At 35.3% G+C, this 23,246-nt stretch overlaps 1 protein-coding gene across 2 annotated transcripts in view; it reads right to left on the reverse strand.

Annotated features, from left to right (window-relative positions):
- Ankrd26 (ankyrin repeat domain containing 26) overlaps positions 1-23,246 on the reverse strand; it is a 68,816-nt gene that overhangs the window by 34,838 nt on the left and 10,732 nt on the right. For both annotated transcript variants that reach the window (XM_074056440.1, XM_074056441.1), the window contains exons 8-13: positions 21,862-21,895; positions 21,204-21,339; positions 16,871-17,087; positions 15,262-15,442; positions 3,473-3,573; positions 1,073-1,220 (exon numbers count right to left, since the gene is read on the reverse strand). In XM_074056440.1, coding sequence (XP_073912541.1) covers positions 1,073-1,220; positions 3,473-3,573; positions 15,262-15,442; positions 16,871-17,087; positions 21,204-21,339; positions 21,862-21,895 — 817 coding nt within the window. The remainder of the gene's footprint in view (positions 1-1,072; positions 1,221-3,472; positions 3,574-15,261; positions 15,443-16,870; positions 17,088-21,203; positions 21,340-21,861; positions 21,896-23,246) is intronic.

Consider the following 23,246-nt stretch of genomic DNA (forward strand, 5'->3'; position numbering starts at 1 on the left):
CTAAATCTAACAAAGAAAACTACAGACCTCCTGGAATAAAACAAAGGTATAAATTCACATGACTTGATTTGGCAATAGTTTCATTGATCTGACAGTGAAAAAAAAGATAATGAGGCTTCATCAAAGTTAAATAGCACTGTTTGAAAGCACATTTGGAAAGTGAAAAGTCAAGCCACTGAGTAACAGATATTTCAATATTTTTCAGACAATATATTGACATGTAGTTTATAGAAATGACACCTATAATTATGAAAATCAAAAATATCCAATTTACTAATGGAGAAAGAATTTAAAACACTTTTCTCAAAGAAGATCTTCAAATGGTTAATAACCACATGAGAAGACATATGTTTATTACCATCCCACTAGTTACTAGGGAAGTGAAAATGAAATACACCACATGGAATCATTCCCATTATTAGTTTGGAATCTTTTTTAAATAAAAAATATAGTGCCTCACTCCTATAATGCTAGCTACTTGGAATACTGAGATGAGGAGGGTTGTGAGCGATGAGGACAAAAACTTCACGAGATCCCATCTCAACCAATATGTGGTGTGGTGGCTCATGCCTGTCATACCAAGCAATACTTCGCAAGACCCCATCACCAACATAACCAGAGAAAAATGGTCTGGTGGGGTTACTCAAACAGTAGAATGCTTGCTTTGCAAGAATTCACTCCTCAGTTTTCAAGCTGAGAGAGAGAGAGAGAAGAAAGAAAGAAGGATGAGAAGAAGAAAAAGATCATAAAATTTGCAGGAAAGTGAAATAAGCCATATTCCAACACAAATACCACATGATCCTCTGATATGATAATCTAGATCTTTAAAAAGGACATAAATTGCAAAAGGGAATGAGGAAAGGGAGCCAGGGGAAGGAATATGAGAGAAGTACATTGCATACACACATGAAAACAACATAATGAAACACATTTAAAAATTTGTCACAAAGATCAAAGGGGGACTTAAAAACTAATAGAAGGTCAAAGCACCTTCCAGGCATACATGAAAATATCACAGTGAAAACCCTTTTTAAAATTAATATATGTTAATAAAAATAATTGTTATAATTACCGTTTGTCTTAGCCTATTAATCTCAATTTCTTTTTCACATTGGCTGTTTTTCCCAGATTGGCTAGCTTTTACATCTTCCTCAGAACTAAATTCTCCATTTTCATTTTCTTCTGTATGTCCTTCAACTGTTTGTTTTACGTGCTTGCATCTGGAAGAATGTGCACAAGGAATAAGTGATATCGTTAAAGAGTACATACTAAATTGTTTAAACAAGTACTATGTTCTACCCTAGAAAATAAATAGGTGCATTATTGTTCTTTGTAATTTGTTTCAACTTAGTATTATCTGAATGTGTTCTAATAACATAATCTTAGGAGAAGTAAGAAAGAATTAATAATATGTATGGTGGGCAAAGAATAAGTACTAGAACCATATACATACTTCCTGCAGTATTAATATCCATTTTACTATGTTATGTGGAATATTAATATTTCAATATTAGGTATAACTCAGACATGAGCAACCAGAATGAAGAAGAAAGATGTGCTTCTATATGAATGCTTCAAAAAGAGCATTAGTAGACAAGAAATCAACATAGAAGTAATGAGAAATGACCTAACCTGTTTTAAGAAATCTAGACATCTTTGCCAGCACTGTGTTGACAAAATGCAAGAGATATAAGCCATACCATAAGACAAATGAGAGAACATACTGATTCAATCACCAAATAAGTAGCTGAACAGCATTGTTGGGGGTATCAAACCCCACTGGAAACCTTTTTTTTTTTTTTGGTGGTACTGTGGTTTGAACTCTGGGTTTATTCTTGCTAGGCTGGCACTCTACCTCTTTGGCCACACCAACAGCCCTTTTTGTTTTACTTAGTTTCAAATAGGATATCACTTGTGGCCAAGCCAACCTGGACCACGATCCTTCTTGTATAGCTGGGATGACAGCATTGCAACACCATGCCCATTTTTTATTAGTTGAAATGATGTTTCACTAACTGTCTGGGCTGAATTGAAGCATGATTCTCCATATCTCTACCTCCAACCCAGCTAAGATTACAGGCCTGTACCACCACACCTGAGTTAACATTCCATTTTTTTTATCTAGAAATAGAAACATGGGTGCTCCTTCATTCTTTCTCTGCAACTCAAACATATGTTTTTGTTTATACAAGACTTATATATTTGATTTTTCTTATCTGTGTTTTCTGCATCTGAGGATTCAACCAACCCTGGATTAAAAATACTCAGGAAAAACTGTATCTGAACTGAACATGTACAGACTTTTTGTCCTTGTCCTTTATTCCAAAACAACATGGTATAACAATTATTTACATTGTATTAGGAACTTCACATAATCTAGAGATGATTTCAGGAATTCAAGAGGATATGACTTAGTTAAAATTATATTGTACAAAGGACTCGAATATCCATGGATTTTTACTCTCTGCACAGTGTCCTGTAATCTATTCCCTGTAGATATCAAGGGATGACAGAACACCATGTGTGCTGCTGTATATATACATAAATAAATAAATATGTTAGTGTATTTGCATATATGTATTTATTTTTAAACATTAATGAGTTCAATAAAATATATCTCATGCATATTTGGGAGATACAAATGGAAAATCTCCATGATATAATTTGTAATGAAAAAAGAAAGGTGCAGAAAGAAAATGTAAGCAAAATCAAGACAATTTTTCATGTTGTTAAAGAATGAACAGGCATCTAGATACTACTACATCACAATGCTGAAGGGATGGACACTACCAAAATGAGAAAAATTACCCACGGAAATTAAAATTCAAGTTACAAAAAGAAGGGTGCATTGGACCTTGTAGGCAAGAGTCATGGTCATTATCATGTTCAACATAGTTAAAAGAATAATGAAGTGAGAGAGGGGAAGAAAGAATGATAGGGTGGTAAATTCACATATGACATATTGTAAGAACCTTTGTAAATGTCACAGTGTATCCCCAGTAGAACAATAATGAGAAAATAAAATAATTTTAAAAATAGTTAAAGAACAAATGCAATATTTTGGCATTCAAAAATCTTTTATTCTAGCCAATCACTGGTGACTCATGTCTGCAATCCAAGCTAGTTGGGAGGCTGAGATCAGGAGACTCACACCTTTTGACTACCCCAGGGAAAAAGTTCACAAGACTCCATCTCCAAAATCACCACAACAAAATGGACTAGAGGTGTGGGTCAAGTAGTAGAGTATTTGTTTTGTAAGCACTAAGCCCTGAGTTCAAACTCCAGTTATACCAAAATACAAAGATATTTTCCAGATTCTCCTGTGAGTTTGTGAAGTAAATATGAGAAAGTATTAATTTACTTAACCATAAAAAGGCAGATAAAAAAAATCAATTTGTATTTACATTTTAGTAAAAATACAGTTGAATCAATTAATTCATGGTTGAATGATTTAAAATATTAAAAAGCTTACCTAGCTGTCTCTTTCTCTGATAGTCTATCTTTCTCCTTTTGTTTCTTTACCTCATTATGTAGAAAAAGAATTGGCTTGATCAACTGGGATAACTCTTCACACTTTGAAACAAATTGAATATAATTACTTCTAAAAGTCTAGAGAATCCCCCTTCTTTCTTAGAAAGATTATTTCCCATGATTTCATGAGTAATATGTGCCTAGACAAGTTCACAAATACATTTTACAAACCTGATGCCAACGAACACAGACTTTAAAAGTGGTGACTTCTCTTAAAACAGCTCAAATTGACTTACATTCTCACCACAGCCTTTCTGCAATTTAAATTTCCAGACTTTATTTGATCCTCACCTTAGTTTAGTATGAGAAAAAATATTCTCATTCTTATAAGAATTTTCCAGGAGTTTCAGTTCTCCACTTGCTATTAGTAACTTCTTTATAAAGTTTAAATCTTCTCTATAATAGAGGAAAACATAGCTTTTGCCTGATTATTGTGGCTTTCCTAGTATATAGTGTTTCTCCCCTTACTTTGGATCCTAATATTCTGTATTACATGGTTCACCCCACAAATGTTTTTAAATATCACTTAGTATCTTCTTTTACTACATGAAATGATTCCCAATCCTATAACTGCAATAAAAATTTCAGGGTCATGAAGAACCATTTTTAGTTTTAAGTCCTTATTCTACTTTAATTCTTGAGAGCAAATGCTCTTCTTGCCCCATGTCATTTCAAATAGCAAACACTGATACCTTGTCCTGGCCCATTCTCTTTCTCTGTGTAATTTCTCTCAGAGTTTCTTAAATCTGAAGGCTTCAATTAGGATTCCCTTATCCAAACTGCCAATCTTCACCTCTTTACAGAGGTCATTTATGCATTTATTTCTTCCTTCTACTTTCTTTCTCAGATGTAACAACCTCAGATGCTATTACTGGGTGTGGATTGCTTCTCTCCATAGTTAATCTCATGCATTTAACGTTTATTCCTTTTAGTGTTTATTGTGTGTAATGAAGTTTTCTAATTTGAAGGGTGCATGTTGGCCCCCTTGGAGGTTGACCACCATAGTTTGTCTTGACTTAATATTGTAATGCAAGACTTTTCCATGTCAGACAGATTCTCAACTGTTTTTTTTGCACTTGAATAATTCCCTTCTGTCTATGGATAGGACTTAGGGACTGCTGACAGGACTGGCTGAAATTTTTATTCAAATGTAGAATTCAAAGTGCCTAATAATTCTTTGCTCTATTTCTAGTTCATGCCTTTGGGAAGCTACAGAAATTCCCAAAGGACAAAACTTAAAAAGAATGTCACCATGTCATATCATAAATGAAATGTGAGGAGACACCAACATGGCAGATAGATTAGGTACTCTCTGAGCTCTCATGAGTCTGAAAGAAAACTTGAAATTCATTGTAGCAAAAATCAAGTAAACTGGACAATTCACAGGGGAGACATAGTGTACAATAACCACAGTTTTAATCAGCTTTTTATAGCACATAAAAGCCCCAGAAGCCTGGGCACTAAGGGCCAATAAATAGCTAACTACTAAGCCAGCCTGCTGGAGAGCAGTCTTCCCTATTTTCTCTCTCCTCTCCATTTTTCCCCTCTCTTCAACAATCAAACACTCAATTCAGAGAATTTCAAAATGAGCTTGGAAAGCACATGTGTTGTCCTGGACTCTCCAGAATTCATGGACAGGGAGCCTCTGACTGCCACCTGCCTGAGCTAGCCTGGGCTGACCCACAATACCACCCATAGAAACCACAGGTGAGAGGCTCATACCATCTGCTCCAGAGAAAACCACAGAGTCCAGCTCAGCTTGCAGACAGATTGCACCCTCCTGGACCAAGCTAGCATCCTAAGAAATGGAGAGAAAATTCCACTTCTTCCTGGTAGAGGAGGGGCCAAGTGCTAAACTGATCCAGCTCATGTGAAGAAAGAGTGACCTGCCACAGCCTGGGGAAGATAACAACACATTCAACCACCTTGTAGAAATGGGGAGCACGCTGAATCTAACAAAACTTCCAGAAAAAAGTGTTCAATCAAAAATTTCAATTCCAGCTCCCAGACTTGCTTGTGGGCAGAACAGGCTGTTGACTGCCCACACAGCAGTTACTGGCAGAACCACTTCAGAGAACACACCTCCTCAAACGAGCTGACCCTTAAATACTCTGAGTGGATACTCTGGCCTTAAATACTCTGAGTGGATACCCCCACAAATCTGTGTGGTACAGAGGGGCACCATCAATTGCCATACAGTCCAGTGTGTCAGCCTTAAGAAGGGACACCATCAGGATAAGAAATCAGATGGAAGTGCCCAGAATATACATTGAACTCAGAGGACATCTACCCCTCTCATAACAAGAAAGAAATTTGTATGTATATTTATTTATAAATATATACATATACATACATATATAAGCATGAATGCACATATACATATAGATATATGCATACATGCACATATATATGTATAAGATATATTTTATCCTATATATAATACAGATATATATTATCTTTTTTGTTAACTGTCTCCTTTTTCCACACTGTTGAAATTTTTATTTCCATAGCCCTCTTTTTCCACATTCTTTTCTCTCCATCAATTTTTGTCTTCTCTTTTCTTTCTTCCCCCCTCTCCTTATCTCTTCTCCACCCTCTCCTTTTCTCCCCACTGTCATGTCTTCTCCATACTAACCACTCACCAAGTAGTCTATTAAACCTCCTTTACACATTATGGCCATCCTTTCTTTTCCTCTGTGATCTCTGACAATAGCACCCTCCCCACAATGAGTGAACTACACATTTTCACACATTAAGGCCTGAGATCCCCTAGTCCCTACACCTCATACCTCTCCTCCCCCTCATCCCATTCTACCCTCCCCATCTCTTCCATTGCCATCATTCTAGTTACCTAAGTATCAATATTTATGCAAACAACTGTTATTTCCACAATACCCACTGTTTATACATCATATTGAAAAAGGCTTTGTATACTATATAAATAAATGGTTTGGAATTGAACCTGTGTATTTGTTATTGCTAAGTTATACCTCCAGATCAGTAAGCAGAAGCATTACAACAACGTAGCTAACAACTAAGCTAGCCAGAGCATACAAATTACATCAAGGGAAAGATAACAGGTAATTAAAACCCCCAACTAATTAATCAACAACACATGAGTGAAGCTTATTATATAAACATGGGGGGGAAAGGAAGGAAAGAAAATATGACTCCTCAAAAAGTGAACAATCACACCATAGAAGGTTTGGTAGACAGTGAAGGGTGCAAATTCCCAGTTACTGGGTACAGAAATGATAAGAATGTTTAACAAGCTTGCAGAGGACACATAGAAACAACTCAATGAATCACAAGAGAATACAGATATAAAAATTGAGAAGACACAGAAACACCCAAATTAACTCAAAGAGTATTTCAACAAACTTTGCAATGAAACCAACGAATTATAAAAATAAGAAAAATGAAATAAAGAAGACCATACAAAGAATGGGAACTATTAACTCTCAAGAGAAGAGCAGGCAAGTAATTAGAGAAAACCATAAAGAATTGTGCTAATACAAACCCTTACACACAGGAACAATTAAGTAATAGGAAACACCAAATACTTCTCAATATTAACACTGAATGTTACTGACCTCAACTCCCTCATCAAAGGACAAATGTTAGTAATCTTGATTAAAAAGGACAACCTGACTATTTGTTGTTTACAAGAAACCCATATAATAAACAAAACAAATATTGGCTTAGGACAAAAGGGTGAAAAAGATTTACCAAGCTAATGGCCCCTGAAAACAGAAAGGAGTAGCTTTCAGATAAAGTAGACTTCAAGCATAAACTTGTGAGAATAGACAATGAATGTCACTTCATGGTAATAAAAGGAGCAATACACCAAGAGGAAATAACAGTTCGTAACTTACACACACCCACTGTCAGACCCAACTTAACCAATCATACAGTACTCTACTTAAAAACACAGATAGATCCTAACACAGTGATGGTGGGAGGTTGCAATACTCCTCTATGATCAAGAGATAAGTCATTCACACAAAAAATCAATAAGGAAATTTTAGAATTGAATAACACCATAGATCAAATGTACCTGATGGACATCTACTGAGTAGTCCATTCAGCAACCGCACAATATAAAGTCTTCTCAGCAGCACATGGAACTTTCTCGAAAGGAGATCTTACTTTAGGTCACAAAGCAAGTCTTAACAAATAGAAGAAAACTGAAATAATCCCATGCATACTGTATGACCACAACAAAATGAAACTAGAACTCAACAACAAAAGAAATAGTAGAAAGTACTCATACAATTGGAGACTGAACAATACATTGCTCCATAATCAGTGGGTCACTGAAGAAATAAGGGAGGAAATAAAAAAGTTTCTAAAATATAAATAAAATGAAAACACAACCTATCAGAACCTGTGGGGACAGCAAAGGTCATGCTAAGAGGAGAGTATACAGCAATGAATGCATAGATTAAAAACACAAAAATCTCAAATACATGACCTAATGCTACATCTCAAACTCCTAGGAAAAAAAGAATAAGCTAAACCCAAAACTACCAGAAGGATGGAAATAATAAAATAAAGGCTGAAATCAATGAAATAGAGATCCAAGAAACCATACAAACAATAAATGAAAGCAAAACATGCTTCTTTGAAAAGATAAATAAAACTGATAAACTCCTAAACTCTGACTAAAATGAGGAGGGAAAAGATCTAAATTAATAAAATTAGAAATGAAAAAGGGGACATCACAAAAAACACCAAGGGAATCCAGGAAAGCTTTAGGGATTACTTTGAAAACCTATATTCAAATAAACTGGAAACTCTGGAAGAAATGGACAAATTTCTATACACATATGACAATCCAAAATTGAATCAAGAGGACATAAATCACTTTAATAGATCTATAACAAGCAATAAAAAAGAAAGAGTTCCGGACCTGTAAAGAAGAGCTAATATCAATACTTCTCAAACTTTTCTGCAAAATAGAAAGGGAAGGAACACTGCCAAAATCATTCCATGAAGCCAGTATTACATTCCTCCCCAAATCTGACAAGGACTCAACAAAACGAAAATTACACGCCAGTCTCTTTAACACAATAAGATGAAACAATCGTCAATAAAGTACTGGCTAACAGAACTCAACAACCTACCAAGAAAATCATAAAACATGATCAAGTCGGTTTCATCCCAGGGATGCAGGGATAGTGCAATATACACAAATCAGTAAACATAATACAGCATATTAACAGAAGCATAGACAAAAATCACATGGTCATCTCAATAGATACAGAAAAAGAATTCCACAAAATTCAGAATCCTTTCACGGAAAAAGCTCTGATGAAAGTAGGAATAGAAGGAATGTGCCCCCACATAAAAAGGCTACATATGTCAATCCTATAGCCAACATCATACTAAGTGGGGGAAAACTGAACCCATTTTCTCTAAAGTCAGGAATGAGACAAGGCTGTCCACTCTATCCACACTTATTCAACACAGTATTGGAACTCCTAGCCAGAGCAATAAGACAGGAAGAAGAAATAAAAGGAATACACATAGGAAATGGAGAAGCCAAACTATCACAATTTGTGGATGACATGATCTTACACTTAAAAGACCTGAAAATCTCCACCACAAAGTTTCTAGAGGGCATAAACACTTCCAGTGCACTAGTAGGATACAAAGTCCATTTATAAAACCCAGTAGGGTTTCTATGTATCAACAATGAACAAAATGAGAAAGAATATAGGAAAACAACTCCATTTACAATAGACATGAAAAAAATAAAATACCTAGGAATAAACATAACCAAGGAAGTGAAAGACCTCTACAATGAAAACTATAAACCATTAAAGAAATCGAAGAAGAGTACAAAAGGTCGAAAGATTTCCCACGCTCATAGCTTGGCACAATCAATACTGTGAACGTGATTCACATACTTCAGTATCATAGCAATGAAACACCATGGTATTGGCACAAAACAGACATTAAGAGCAGTGGAACATAATAGAAGACTCAGATATGAATCCATGCACCTATGCCCACATGATTTTTGACAAAGATGCCCAAAACATACATTGGAGAATGTTGCTGGGAAGACTGGATACCTGAATGAAGACATGTGAAACTAGATTCATGTCTTTTACCTAGTACAAGTATGAACTCAAAATGGATTAAGAACCCTAATATAAGAACTGAAACTCTCAAGCAAGTGCAGGAAAAAGCAGGACATATGCTGAAATTAATAGGCTTAGGCAATAACTTACCAAGAATCTAATGGCTTAGCAACTAAGAAAAATGATTCACAAATAGGACTACATAAAAATAAAAAGCTTCTACACATATGATCACCAAGCCACCACTACAAAAAATTCTTCTAGGAATTCTGCACGCAGAAAGTGAAAACAATCATTCTGAGTGAGGTTAGCCTGGCCCAAAAGACCAAAAATCATATGTTCTCCCTCATATGCAGACATTAGATCAAAGGCAAACACAACAGGGGATTGGACTTTCATCGCATGATAAAACGAGAGCATACAAGGGAGGTATGAGGATAGGTAAGACATTCAAAAAACTAGATAGCATTTGTTGCCCTCAACACAGAGAAACTAATACAGATACTTTAAAGCAACTGAGGCCAATAGGAGAAGGGGACCAGGAACTAGAGAAATGGTTATATCAAGAAGAATTAACCTAGAACACAAGCACAGGAAATTAATGCGAGTCAACTCCCTGTATAGCTATCCTTATCTCAACTAGCAAAAGCCTTTGTTCCTTCCTATTATTGCTTATACTCACTCTTCAACAAAATTAGAGATAAGAGCAAAATAGTTTCTGCCGGGTAGTGAGGGGTAAAGGGGGTAAGGGAGGGAGTGGGGGAGAGGGGGGACGGTGAAGGTATGTGGGGAGGGAAGAGGGAGTGAAATGACCCAAACATTGTATGCACATATGAATAAAATAAAAAATTAAAAATAAATAAATAAAGTAGAAAAAAAAAGTGAAAGCAAACAAAACCATGAAAGGACAGGAGTACCAAACCACAGGAGAAGAAAAGGCAAGAAAGTAGAGTGTAACATTGATTCAGCTGCACACAATCAATCCCTTAAACAACAAAGACAACTAAATGACAGGAATTATCACATACCTACCAATACTAGCACTGAATGTTAATGGACTTAATTCCCCCATCAAAAGACACCGTTTAGCAAACAAGCTGCAGCCTACAGGAGATTCGTCTCATCAACAGAAACAAGCACTGGCTGAGAGAGAAAGCTGGAAGAAGATTTACAAAGCCAATGGCCCCTGAAAACAGGCAGGGGTAGCAATATTTATTTCAGACAAAGTAGACTTCAAACTTACGTTGATCAAACAAGATAAAGGAGGACATTCCATACTAATAAAGGGGAAAATACACCAAAAGGAAATAACAGTTATCAAACTATATGCACCCAACATCAATGCACCCAATTTCATCAAACATACTCTGACAGACCTAAAAACATATATAAACTCTAATCCAGTGGTAGTGGGTGACTTTAATACCACCCCCAACACCAATAGATAGATCATTTAAACAAAAGATCAATAACGAAATTCTAGTACTAAATCAAACCATAGTCAAATGGACCTAGCTGATGTCTACAGAAAATTTTATCCAACTTCTGAACAATATACATTCTTATCAGCAGCTCACAGAACATTCCCCAAAATTGATTATATCTTAGGGCACAAAGCAAGCCTCAGCAAATAAAAGAAAACAGAAATGCATTTTATCTGATCACAATGCTAAGACTCAACAACAAAAACAACAGCAAAAAACATGCACACAGTTGTAAGCTGAACAACACATTGCTCAACGACCAATGCGAAATTTATGAAATAAAAGAGGAAATTAGAAGGTTCCTGGAAGCTAATGAAAATGAAAACATGACCAACCGGAACCTATGGGAAATAGCAAATGCAATCCTGAGAGGAAAGTTTATAGCCATGAGTGCATATAGTAAAGTTCAGAACAATCTCAAATTAATGACCTAATGTTTCACATCTTTATCTCCTAGAAAAACAAGAACAAGCAAATCCAAACACAAGCAGAAGAAGCAAAATAATAAAAATAAGGGCTGAATCTTATCATTTGGCCATATATATATATGGCCATTACTCTGGCCATAAAGGAAATGTAAATCAAAACCACACTAAGATTCCACCTCACCCATTAGAATAGCCATCATCAAAAACACCACCAACAACAAGTGTTGGCGAGGATGTGGGGAAAAAAGGAAACCTAATCCACTGCTGGTGGGAATGCATCTGATGCAACCGCTCTGGAAAAAAATTTGGAGACTCCATAAAAATCTAAACATAGACCTGCCATATGATCCAGCAATCCCACTCCTGGGGATATACCCAAAGGAATGCAACACAGGTTACTCCAGAGGCACTTGCACATCCATGTTTATTGCAGCACTATTCACAATAGCCAAGTTATGGAAACAACCAAGATGCCCCACTACTGATGAATGGATCAAGAAAATGTGGTACTTGTACACAATGCAATTTTACTCAACCTTGAAGAAAAATGAAATCTTATCATTTGCAGGTAAATAGATGGAACTGGAGAACACCATTCTGAGCGAGGTCAGCCAGGCTCAGAAAACCAAAAATCATATGTTCTCCCTCATATGTGGAACTTTAGATCTACGGCAAATGCAGCAATGTAGTTGGACGTGGATCACAAGACAAGGGAAGAGCACAAACAGGAGATATAGGAATAGATAGAAAACTCAAAACATGAAAGTGTTTGATGTCCCCACTCCAGAGGAACTAATACAGAATCCTTAAAATGACAGGTTATCATGAGCAGGGGATCAGGAAGCAATGTAAAGATCAGTTAGAGATGAATCAACATGGGTCGTAACACATGGGTACATGAAAGCAATACTAGGAGTCTTTCTGTATAGCTATCCTTAACTAGCAAAAATGCTTTGTCTGTCTTATTATGCTTATGTCTTTTCTTCAACAAAATCAGTGATAAGCGCAGAACGGGACCTGCCTGGAACTAAGGGGAGGAGAGAGGAAGAGTGAGGGAGGGGAGCAGGGTGGAGAAATGACCCAAACAATGTAAGCACATGTGAATAAATGAACAAAAAATAAAATAAAACAAAAATAAAAAATAAAACAAGAACAATTAGACAGGAGAAAGAAAGGAATTCAAACAGGGAAAATAGAAGTCAAATTAGTCCTATTTGCAGATGATGTGTTCTTATACCTAAAAAAACCCTAAAAACTCTACTAAATTCCTAGATCTTGTACAGCAAAGTAGAAGGGTACAATTCAACATAAAAATACCCTACCATTTCTATACACAATTAGGGAACAGACTGAGAAAGAAGCCAAAAAACAATAACATTCACATGAGCATCAAAAAACTTAAAATACCTAAATTTAATGAAGTGAAAGATCTATACATTCAAAATTACAAATCACTGAAGACAGATGTTGAAGATGACATTAGAAGTACAAAGGGCATCCCATGCTCATGGATAGGGAGAATCAACATCACAGAAATGGCTACACATCCAAAAGCAATCTGTACATTCAATGCAACACCCATCAAAATTCCAGTGACACACTTAACAGAGATTTTAAAACAATGCTGAATTCCATATGGAAGCACAAAAGATAGACAAAGAAGTACTGAGCAATAAGAATGTTGGAGTTATTAGGATATCTGACTTCAAGCTATACTGCAGAGCCATACTAATAAAAAACCCAAAACAGCATGGGACCAGCACAAAACAGATACGAAGACCAGTGTAACAGAATAGAAGACCCAGACACAAACTCTGCAGCTATCATCATTTGAGTTTTGACATAGAACCACATCTAGGAGATTGAAGCTAGATTCCAGTCTCTCATCCTAGAGTCATATAAACTCAAAGCAGATCAAAGATCTTCATGTAAGATCTGAAACTGCAAAATTATGACATGAAACAATATGGGAAAATATAGGCATAGTTAATAACTTCCCAAATAGAACCCAATTGCTCAGAAAATGAAGAGAAAGAATAAATGGGACTGCATCAAACTAAACAGCTGTGCACACCAAGGAAAACAGTCACAAGACAGAAAAAACACCCTACAGAATGGGAGAAAATCATTGCCAGCTATACATCTGACATGTGATTAATAACCAGATCATACAAGGAGCATGAAAAACTAACCCTGCAAAGAATTATCAACATAATAAATTAATGAGCAAATCAACTGAACAGACAACCTCAAAAGTAGAAGTACAAATGTCCAATAAATACATAAAGAAATGCTCAAAATCCCTTGTCATAAAGAAAATGCAAATCAAAACAACATTAAGATTTTACCTCACTCCAATCTTGGTTATCATCAAGAACACAACCACAACTGCTTGCAGAATGAAGAGAATAAATGTGCTTATCCAGTATTGGTGACAATGCAAATTAATGCAACCACACTGGAAAGCATTTGGAGATTCCATAAATAGATGGGTGATAGATACATAGATAGACAGAGATGATAGATAGATAGATAGATAGATATAGGTAGATAGATAGATAGACAGACTATTGTATGATCCAGAGATATCAGTCCTGGTCATACACTTGAAGGAATATAAGCCACGATACAATGGTGACACTTGTACATCCATGTTTGTTGCAGTACTATTAACAGTCACCAAACTTTGGGAACAGCCCAGATTCCATACAATTGATGAAAAGATTAAGAAAATTTGGTTTATTATCTATTTATAAAGAATGAAATTATGTCATTTGCAGGTAAATGTATTCAACTGGAGATCATCACATGAAGCAAAGTAAGACAGGCTCAAACTGACAAAGATGGCATGTTTTCCCTCATATGTGGAAGCTAGAACTGAAAGGTAAATGTTTACATAAAATCATATGTATGATCTTCTTTGCATATATATATATATGTATATATTAAAAACCTACCTTTATTAAGAGCATAGCGTCATTGATCCACATGCATTACTCAAATTTCAATATCCTAAATTACTGAAATTTGTCTGAACATTACAGCTCCTTAATATACTATGCAGCATAAAATTCTTTATAAAACGCTCAAGTAGTTTCACTATACTTTCAAAGCTAGTTAGCCTGCTCAATTAACAAATGTCAATATTAGTGATTTAATTAAACCTACTTTCCACTCCTCCATTCAGAAAACATTGCTGAGCATTGATTAGGCACAAAATTTTCCTAATAAAATCTCTCTTCTCAACATTTTAGGATGAAGCTAAAAATTTTTTCAACCTAAATAATAACCATGCGCTCATAACAATGTGTAAGCCAACAATGGATGACATGCACAATGCTGGCACCATAATGTACTGAATGGCCTACTGATGTGCTAGATGTCTTAGGTTTGTGTAAATATTTTATTATGGTATTTGCACAGGACCAAAGTGTCAAACAACATGTGTCCTAGATGATATCCCAGTTTTTTAGTGGCACATTACTATATATGTGTAGACACATACACATACATATATATTTTCAAAGGGATGTAATGACTAATGTTGATGAAAGGAAGGTAGAAATATCAAACTATTCCAGTAATGGGAGAAGGATGGAAAACAGAGATGTGGGAGGGGTGAATTCAACTATAATACATTGTAAGAAATTTTGTAAATGTTACAATGTACCACTGGTACAACAACAAATAAAAAAATACTAAAAAATTTTTAACAAAAGATGAATTTACCTCACTCTCACTTGAGCTTTCTGCTGAAGAATTCAGTTCCGTATCTGCTAGGCTGAGACATATTTCAGATTGTTTTTTCATTGCAAGTTTTTTGTTATATTGCTCTCCTTTTTTATTATCTTGCTCTTCCTTATCTTTTGCATTAAGAGCTTTCCTTTTCTTCTCTTCTTCTAACGCACATCTGTGGTTAAGTATGCTTATCTTAAAATTTGTTTTGATATAAAACAGAAAGTTCATTTGGTGATCTGATTTTTCAGAAAATAATTTATTTTCCTAATGAAATCTAAGTTCTCAAATATATTTCCAGTCTAGTTCCTGTGTTCTCAATTTCTTCTTTGATGTCTTCATATATATAAATACATATATATATATATATACACACACGCATATCTATGTACATATATATTTATATAATGTACAAAGGAAAAAATATTCTCATATTTGGCAAATTTCTGTTACAATTACCTCATAAATATTATGGAAAAGGATTTTTGGAATTATTTAATAAAGTTATAAGTTGAAAATTATATTTTTACAGAGATCTGTTACTTCTCAATTGAACCAGATAAAGTTAATTAATACTGAACAAGTCTTTCTTTTCAAATAAGTTCTAAATTCAAAAATTAAATCTTCATGAAATACTGTAAGTATCCCCTAAATGGTGTGAGATGGCACTTTTGCATGCTGTATCCAACATATACAGTATATTACCATAATCCACGACTACACAGAGGAGGCTGATTATCTGCTATCACACTTTCATGTTTCTCTTTTGTTAATATTTTCAATGTACACTGTTTATGATTATGTAATTTAGAAATAGCTTAAATCACTTTAAGAACATGAGTAGATCTCACACTTAATGAAATAAAAAGATTAATTTGCTCTTTGTTCATATGTATGTAAATATATTTTATGTATATATGACAGAAAATGCTGAACACTTTATTTACTAAGTAATCATTTTCCATTTTGCATTGTAGTTCATACATGTTAAGAATTATACCATAGCTCATGGTGTACTTCAATGGTAGAGAACTGGCCTCAACCGGCAATACTCTAGGTTCAAAGCCTAATACACCTTAAAATATATTTAAAAATTTTTTTTGATTTGAGAAAACTAACAATTTCAAACTCTGGTGGTAGAACTGTAAACTTATATAAATTTCTTAGAACAATTTAAAAATATTGATCAAAATGCTTTACAAAAATTTGTTACCAACAGCTAATAATTCTACGTTGAAGAATTTATTCCAAATAATTCAAGAAATATCAAAAATTACTTACAAAAATTATGTTGCTTGCAGTTTTAATTGTACTATAAAAAATTCTAAAGCACAAAATTACATTTGTTAAACAGAGAGATTAATATATGGTGAAATTTCCATATTGTCATCAAAATTGTGACTATGGAAAAACACACATTCAATTATTAGAAGTGTTCACGGTTAACTTGACATATTATTTACAAGATTTTGCACTCCACAAGACTCAGAGATTCTCTTCCCTGAGAGCACCAGAAGGTAGATCAGCAATTTCAAAAGCTCCCCACATGACTGTGCTGTAATGGAAATATTTCAAACATTTCTTTAACACTAGGATATCATACCTCAAATACCAGAGATCCATATTGCAGTCTACTTCATCAAGCTCTAACTGTGAGTTTGATTGTCTGGATTCTGATAGCTCCTTTTGTAGTTGACTGACCACACTGTCTATGTTCATATTCTTTTCGATCAAAAGGTCACATTGTCTTGTGTTAACTTCCACATATCTTTTGTATGAATGAATTGCATTCAAGAATATCAACAGTTTTTCAGAGTCTGCTTCAGGAAGATAAAATGCATGAGTACTTTCTGCATATGAAGGCGTATACATTTTGACATTCACTCATTTATACACTGTACAAATGTAAATTTAATACAACACAGAGTATTTTATACTAAGCTCTGCAGATTAAAAAAAATGAGTAACCCTTACTACTGTTACTCATAAAGTGGACATTATACATTCAGGCAGGTGCTATACTGAGCTCTGTACCAAATAAGGCAAATTTTATACACTGAGTGTGGGAAGATTTCCCAGAGGAGATGGTTACAATGAGAAATGATGAATGAACAAGAAAGATCCAGGCAGAGTGTGAAGAGGGACATTCTCTTCAGACTGCTGCAAGGTGGTGTACCAGGTGCTGATTTGTATTCCTACCTGAAACAACCATAAACAAAATAGATAAAATACATTAAACAAATTTTGATGCTGTGTGATTCAGGCAATGAAGGAAATGATTCACAACAAACAGAAAACAAATGAGGTAAGCCTTCCCAATGTCCCAGCTCCCTACTGTGAAGCACTTTCCAGGCCCTGACATAAGGGGAAGGAATTGAAGTAGAGCCTAGCCAGCTTCCTGAGCTGGGGTGATGCAGCTGAGAGTCTGGTGAAACCAAGACAGATAGAGAGATCACAAAACAGAGCACTGGAGATGATGGAGCAGCACAGAGAAAGAACCCTGAGATCTGAAGAAAGATGCCTTGAATATTTAGCAGAGTAACAAATAAGACATGTACCAGGAAACTACCTGAGACAGAGGGGAAAATCACCTGAAAAGTTCAGAAGGAACTGTTCCTGCTGCTTCCATTGTGCCTGGAAGTATCTTTTCCCATCATCCACGCTGGGCAAACGCATAAATCACAGGACAGAAGAGACATAATAAGATAGCACTGGCCTGAGCAGTGGGGAATCAACTCCAGGAAGGAGACTGCTCTGATACCTCTAACAAATCATAAAAACAAGACCAGGAAGTATCAGGGTTTTTGTGTGGAACTCAAATGCATCAAAGGAAAGCACAAAAAGAGAAGAACAGGCGTGAAGCATGTTGTATAAAAATCACATTGCACTTAAAAAGATTGCAAACTGCTAGAAAATGGACAGTATCATGACAGACAGACCTAAGTGCAGTTCACTCTTGAACAACACTGGTTTAAACTATGCAGATTATTTGACATCTGAGACAATTTGTTAAGACACATATGTACCACCAAGCCTAGAAATACTAAAAAAACAATAAGGAAAATGTATGTCATCAACGTAGAATATATTTGCTTGTTCATATTTTTATTGGGATATATTCATTATACACAGGGTGCAAATTGTGATGCAGAAGTTACTTGTAAGTAATAGTTTAACATATATTGCCACAAAAACCACATTTTTGTTTGAAAACAAACTAGTTTCTTAGCATTTATTAAGACTATAAGGGGTACAAATTTTTTAAAGTTAAAATGTATACTGAAAAACAAAGACTGCTCATGCTGTCTGCATTGAATGTGACAAGAATGTCCCAAGCATGGAGATGTCATGCTACATACCTGCACTAGTGTAGTCTTTTCAAAGCTATCGCCTGTTGCTACCTCGAAGAGCTCAACTGTTCCGAGTACATGCCAGGGGATACAAATCATCCCCATGTGAGCATTGTATCTCCAGTAAATTGTTCATTATAGTAAAAAAAAAAGATTTCTAACAATCCTTCTGTGTCTTCATAATACACAGTATTTTCAACACACAAATCTGTGTGCATCACCTATTTATGTTATTAAGAAGACTCCCAGTCAATAAGAGGCTAATACTAGCTAATTTTTTAGAAAGTGAAAATATCCATGCAGATTTTCTACTGCAAAAGTGGCTTGCCCTCCTAATCCCCGCTTTCTTTCCAGGTCAATTGTATAGCAATAATCATGGTAATGGAAAGGTTCTAAAAAGTGTTCCCTAAGAAGGCAGACTATCACACTGGATAGAAGATGAGATCCAACTATGTGCTGCCTATAAGGAAAAGATGCAAGTTTGTTAAAAAGATCGAAAAACGTATGCCATGCTAACATTTCACCAAAGAAAGCTGAGCAGGAATGGGGGCTATATTAATAATGAAGTAGATTTCAGAGCAAAAGCTACTACCAAGAATAAACAAGGTCATTTCATAGTAATAAAATGTTCAATTAATCAAGAAGACACCTAATCCTGAATATACACCCAACTGCAGTGTAAAGTATGTGATGCAAAAATAGCTAGATCGGAGGAAGAAGCAGGCAGATTCACAAGCACATTTGCAGATTTTAATACTCCTTATTCAGTAAGTAATAGAACAAGTACACAGAAAATCAGTGAGAATATAGTAGTCCAGGACAACAGCATTCTTCTTACCAAAATAGAACACATTTTAAGATCATACAACAAATCTTACCAAAAAGATTAATGCAAATGTTTTAATCAATGCAAAGCATGTTCCCTGAACACAAACCAATTGAATAGAACTCAACAACAAATATATCTCTGGAAATTCCTCAAATATTTGGAAACTAACACGAGTCCAATAATACTGGGTCGAAGACATAATGAAAACAAAGACTAGAAACTATTTTGAACTGCACAAAAATTTTAAAATCACAATATTCCAGAATTTGTGAAATGTAGCTACAGTAATACTTAAGCAAAAAATTCAAAACTGAGTATTGCCATTAGAAGAGTATCAACTCAGTGACTTTGGCTTCCAGCTTCACACCCAGGAAGAGAAAACTAAATGAAAAGACATCTTGAGAAAGAAAATAAACAATTGTTATTGTCTGGATTTGTCTCTTCAAAATTCACATTCATGGTTTATGCCTATAACCCCAGTTACTTCAGAGGTAGAGAAAGGAAGATCAAGAGTTCAAGACACACCCAGGCAAAATTAGTGAGACCATTTCTGAGAAATAAAATACAAACACAAAACAAATCAAAAGAGACTTGGGGCATGGCTCAAAGGTTAAACACTTGCTTAGCATGCATGAGGACTTGGGTTCAATAAGCAATAGCAGAGGAAGGGAATGAAGGGAGGGAGGAAAGAAGGGTAGAAGAGGAGGAGGGAGGGAAGCAAGGAGAATCCACACTTCATGCACCCTGAACAAAACTCAACACAAAATGAATCATAAATCGAAACATAAAATCTAAAATTACAAATCTTCTGGAAGACAAAATAGAAAATATTTCTGACATGGTGCCCAATAAGGATTCCATAGATATGACACAAAAATCAAAATTCATAGTTAAATATATATAAAACTTAACACTTCCATTCTTCAAAAGATACTGGACATGGTGGCATGTGCCTGTAATAGAACATGGGAAGTAGAGACGGGAGGACAATGACTTTGACAACACCCTGGGTTATGTAGACAGTTTCAGGCTAGCCAGGGTTATGAGCCCCTGTCTTGTGAAGATAGGGAGGAATTGGAACTCTCCTATTCTGCTAATGGGAATGGCAAAAGGTACAGACACATTGGAAAATGATTTGAAAGCTTCTTCATAATGGAACACAAAGTTTCATGACGAGAATATGTGGGTGATGCATTGTATTGGTTAATTATCTTGATTATGGCAATTAAACATGTTAGCCGAATATGACAATTACATTTCCTCTTATCATATAAAACTACACATCAGTAAAGTTGTTGAAAACCATCTTTATCAATCATCTACAACAGTGATGAGAATGATAGAGCTAGACAAGTGAGATTTTCAACATACCAGCATAAAGAAGTGATGGCTGAACAAGATAAGTCCTGAATTTTTAAAACTATATGATGGTGACAGAGTAGACCATGGTCTCATGACATGGGTGGGTAGCAGGACAATTCCAAATAGTGACAACGTTACCTGATTCGGTAATGGAAAAGGCACAAGAGACAAGAACATCCAACATAAAGGATGCCACCTACTCTCTGCAAAGTGCACTGGGAATAATCATAAGCCTTGAGAGTGTATGTTAAATTCTCATTCTATTTTATTACAAAGCATATTACTGATGGGAACAGCACAACAATACATCAGTATTCTATGGTACTGTGCTAAGTAATGTGTGCACATATTATGATAATATGCATAGAAGTCTTATATTTATGCACTAGCCCTACCTGTACATTCCGTGTCGAGGTGTTCAAATTCACACAAGCATTTTTTAGCGTCAAACAATTCAGAATTCTCTGATACTGTCTCATATGATTCAATTAAGTTCGTAGGGTCATCCATAAAAGTTACTTGCTTTTTGACCTATAAAACAAATACTTCTATTTCAAACTGTCTCCAATGAAATTAGAAACACAGCTACTTCTGAGAGCTTGTGGGAGGTTCTAGCAGGGGAGCGCAGCTACTCACATACCCTTGACCGAAGAACGGTCCTCCTCTATCGGGGATGGTCGTCCTCTTTGACCAAGCGCGCAGCTTCAGGAGGGACACACATGGAGCGATGAGGGAGGAAGGGGACACCCGCCTAGCCAGCCAGATCAGCCAGATCAGCCAAATCAACCCTGGCAATCAATGCGGTGACAGATGTCGCAGCCAGATCGCCCTCACATCCCACAGCTACTTTTGAAAGGAACTGAATTTGCTCAAAAGATTAACTTGACCAATGACCACTATCTCTTAATCCCTTTCTCAAAGAAAATGTCTTTATGTAATGAAAGTCATTACTTTTTATTTTACCTTTAATAATTTTTCTATTGAATTTTTTAATGTATCTCACACTGACTTTTAGCTGTATTTTTACACAAATATTTTTCTTCTTTACCATACCTTGCTCTTTTCATGAGGAACTTTTTTGGCAGGCCTAAAACAAAACCATAAAATCATTTTAGGCAAATATGAAATATATAAAACACAAAGAGTATCTAAAACTTTTGTCCTTTCATATTAAATCTCTGCATTTGTAATTCATTTCTCCTATTCATAAATTTAAGCATCCATTTCATATGATAATTTTCTCTAGGCACTATACAACTACCAACAGAAAGAGTAACATTAATGGGCAAAGATAATAATACAACTAACATCATCAGAAAAAATAGAGAACCAAATATCTGACACTCAAAGAAAAAGGAAAAATATAATACTGCATGTGTTGTTTGATTAAAGACATACACCAGGCTTTTATTATCATTTTCAATAAAAACAAACTTTATGGATGGTAAAAATCTCTGGAAAATACTACTTCTGTCCATGTGAGGTAAACACAGTTTAAAGGATGATAGAAGTTAACTTACTTGGGACCTAGTTACAGAATGACTATGCATTATTGTAAGTATTTTTATACTTATACAATACAAGTATAAAGCTCATTTTAATTTTCATAATGATTCCCTGAGGGTGGCAGCACAATAGATATTTTGGGAAGGTACAAACTAGGTAAAGAAAGGTCAAGGAACTTGCCCTAGCCCATATAGGTGATTGGTGGCCCAGAATTCAGGCCCAGGAATTCTGGCTTAAGAACAGGTGTTTCACAATATTCTGTGGAAATTAATATTTAATTTATAGGGTTTTAAAGGGAATAGTAGATGAATCCACATTATCGTTCCAATTCTGATTATAATATAAATAGTAATTTCTGAATACTGCAATCTATTGACTAAAGGGTCACCTCAAACTCATGCTCCCCCTCCCTCAGACTCCACGGTGCTGGGAATATAGTTTGCAATTACATATTTCAAATAAAAAGACCTTACAATTAGGCAATTTTGAAAATACTATGAGCATATTAAACCTTTATTTTTCTCTAAAGGAATTCCTCAACAGGCATCATTCATCTATTCAACCGTTTACTCACTCATTGGATGAGTATTTACAGAGCACACAACACATGTCAATGATACTGTTGGTACAGAGAAAAAAGGTTTTCATACCACAGAACTTTGATAATTCTCAAGTAATAATCTCTGCAACATTCTCAACAGTTTCCTTTAATAGGGTACATGAACAAAATCTACCCTTTTCCCACCATAAAAATAAGTACTCAGGTGATACACCTTGCAAAAGCTGCTCAAGGTGATACTGTCAAAGGCATATGGAATGATTAAAAATTATTCAGTGTAGCCTATGTGTTTGTATGATGTAACATAGGTCATGGCTCAATTGGTGGAGTGTCTGCCTAGCAAGCACAAGGAACTTGGCTCAAACATCTGTAC

Source organism: Castor canadensis, chromosome 15 (assembly GCF_047511655.1).
Source record: "Castor canadensis chromosome 15, mCasCan1.hap1v2, whole genome shotgun sequence".
NCBI classification, from domain to species: domain Eukaryota; kingdom Metazoa; phylum Chordata; class Mammalia; order Rodentia; family Castoridae; genus Castor; species Castor canadensis.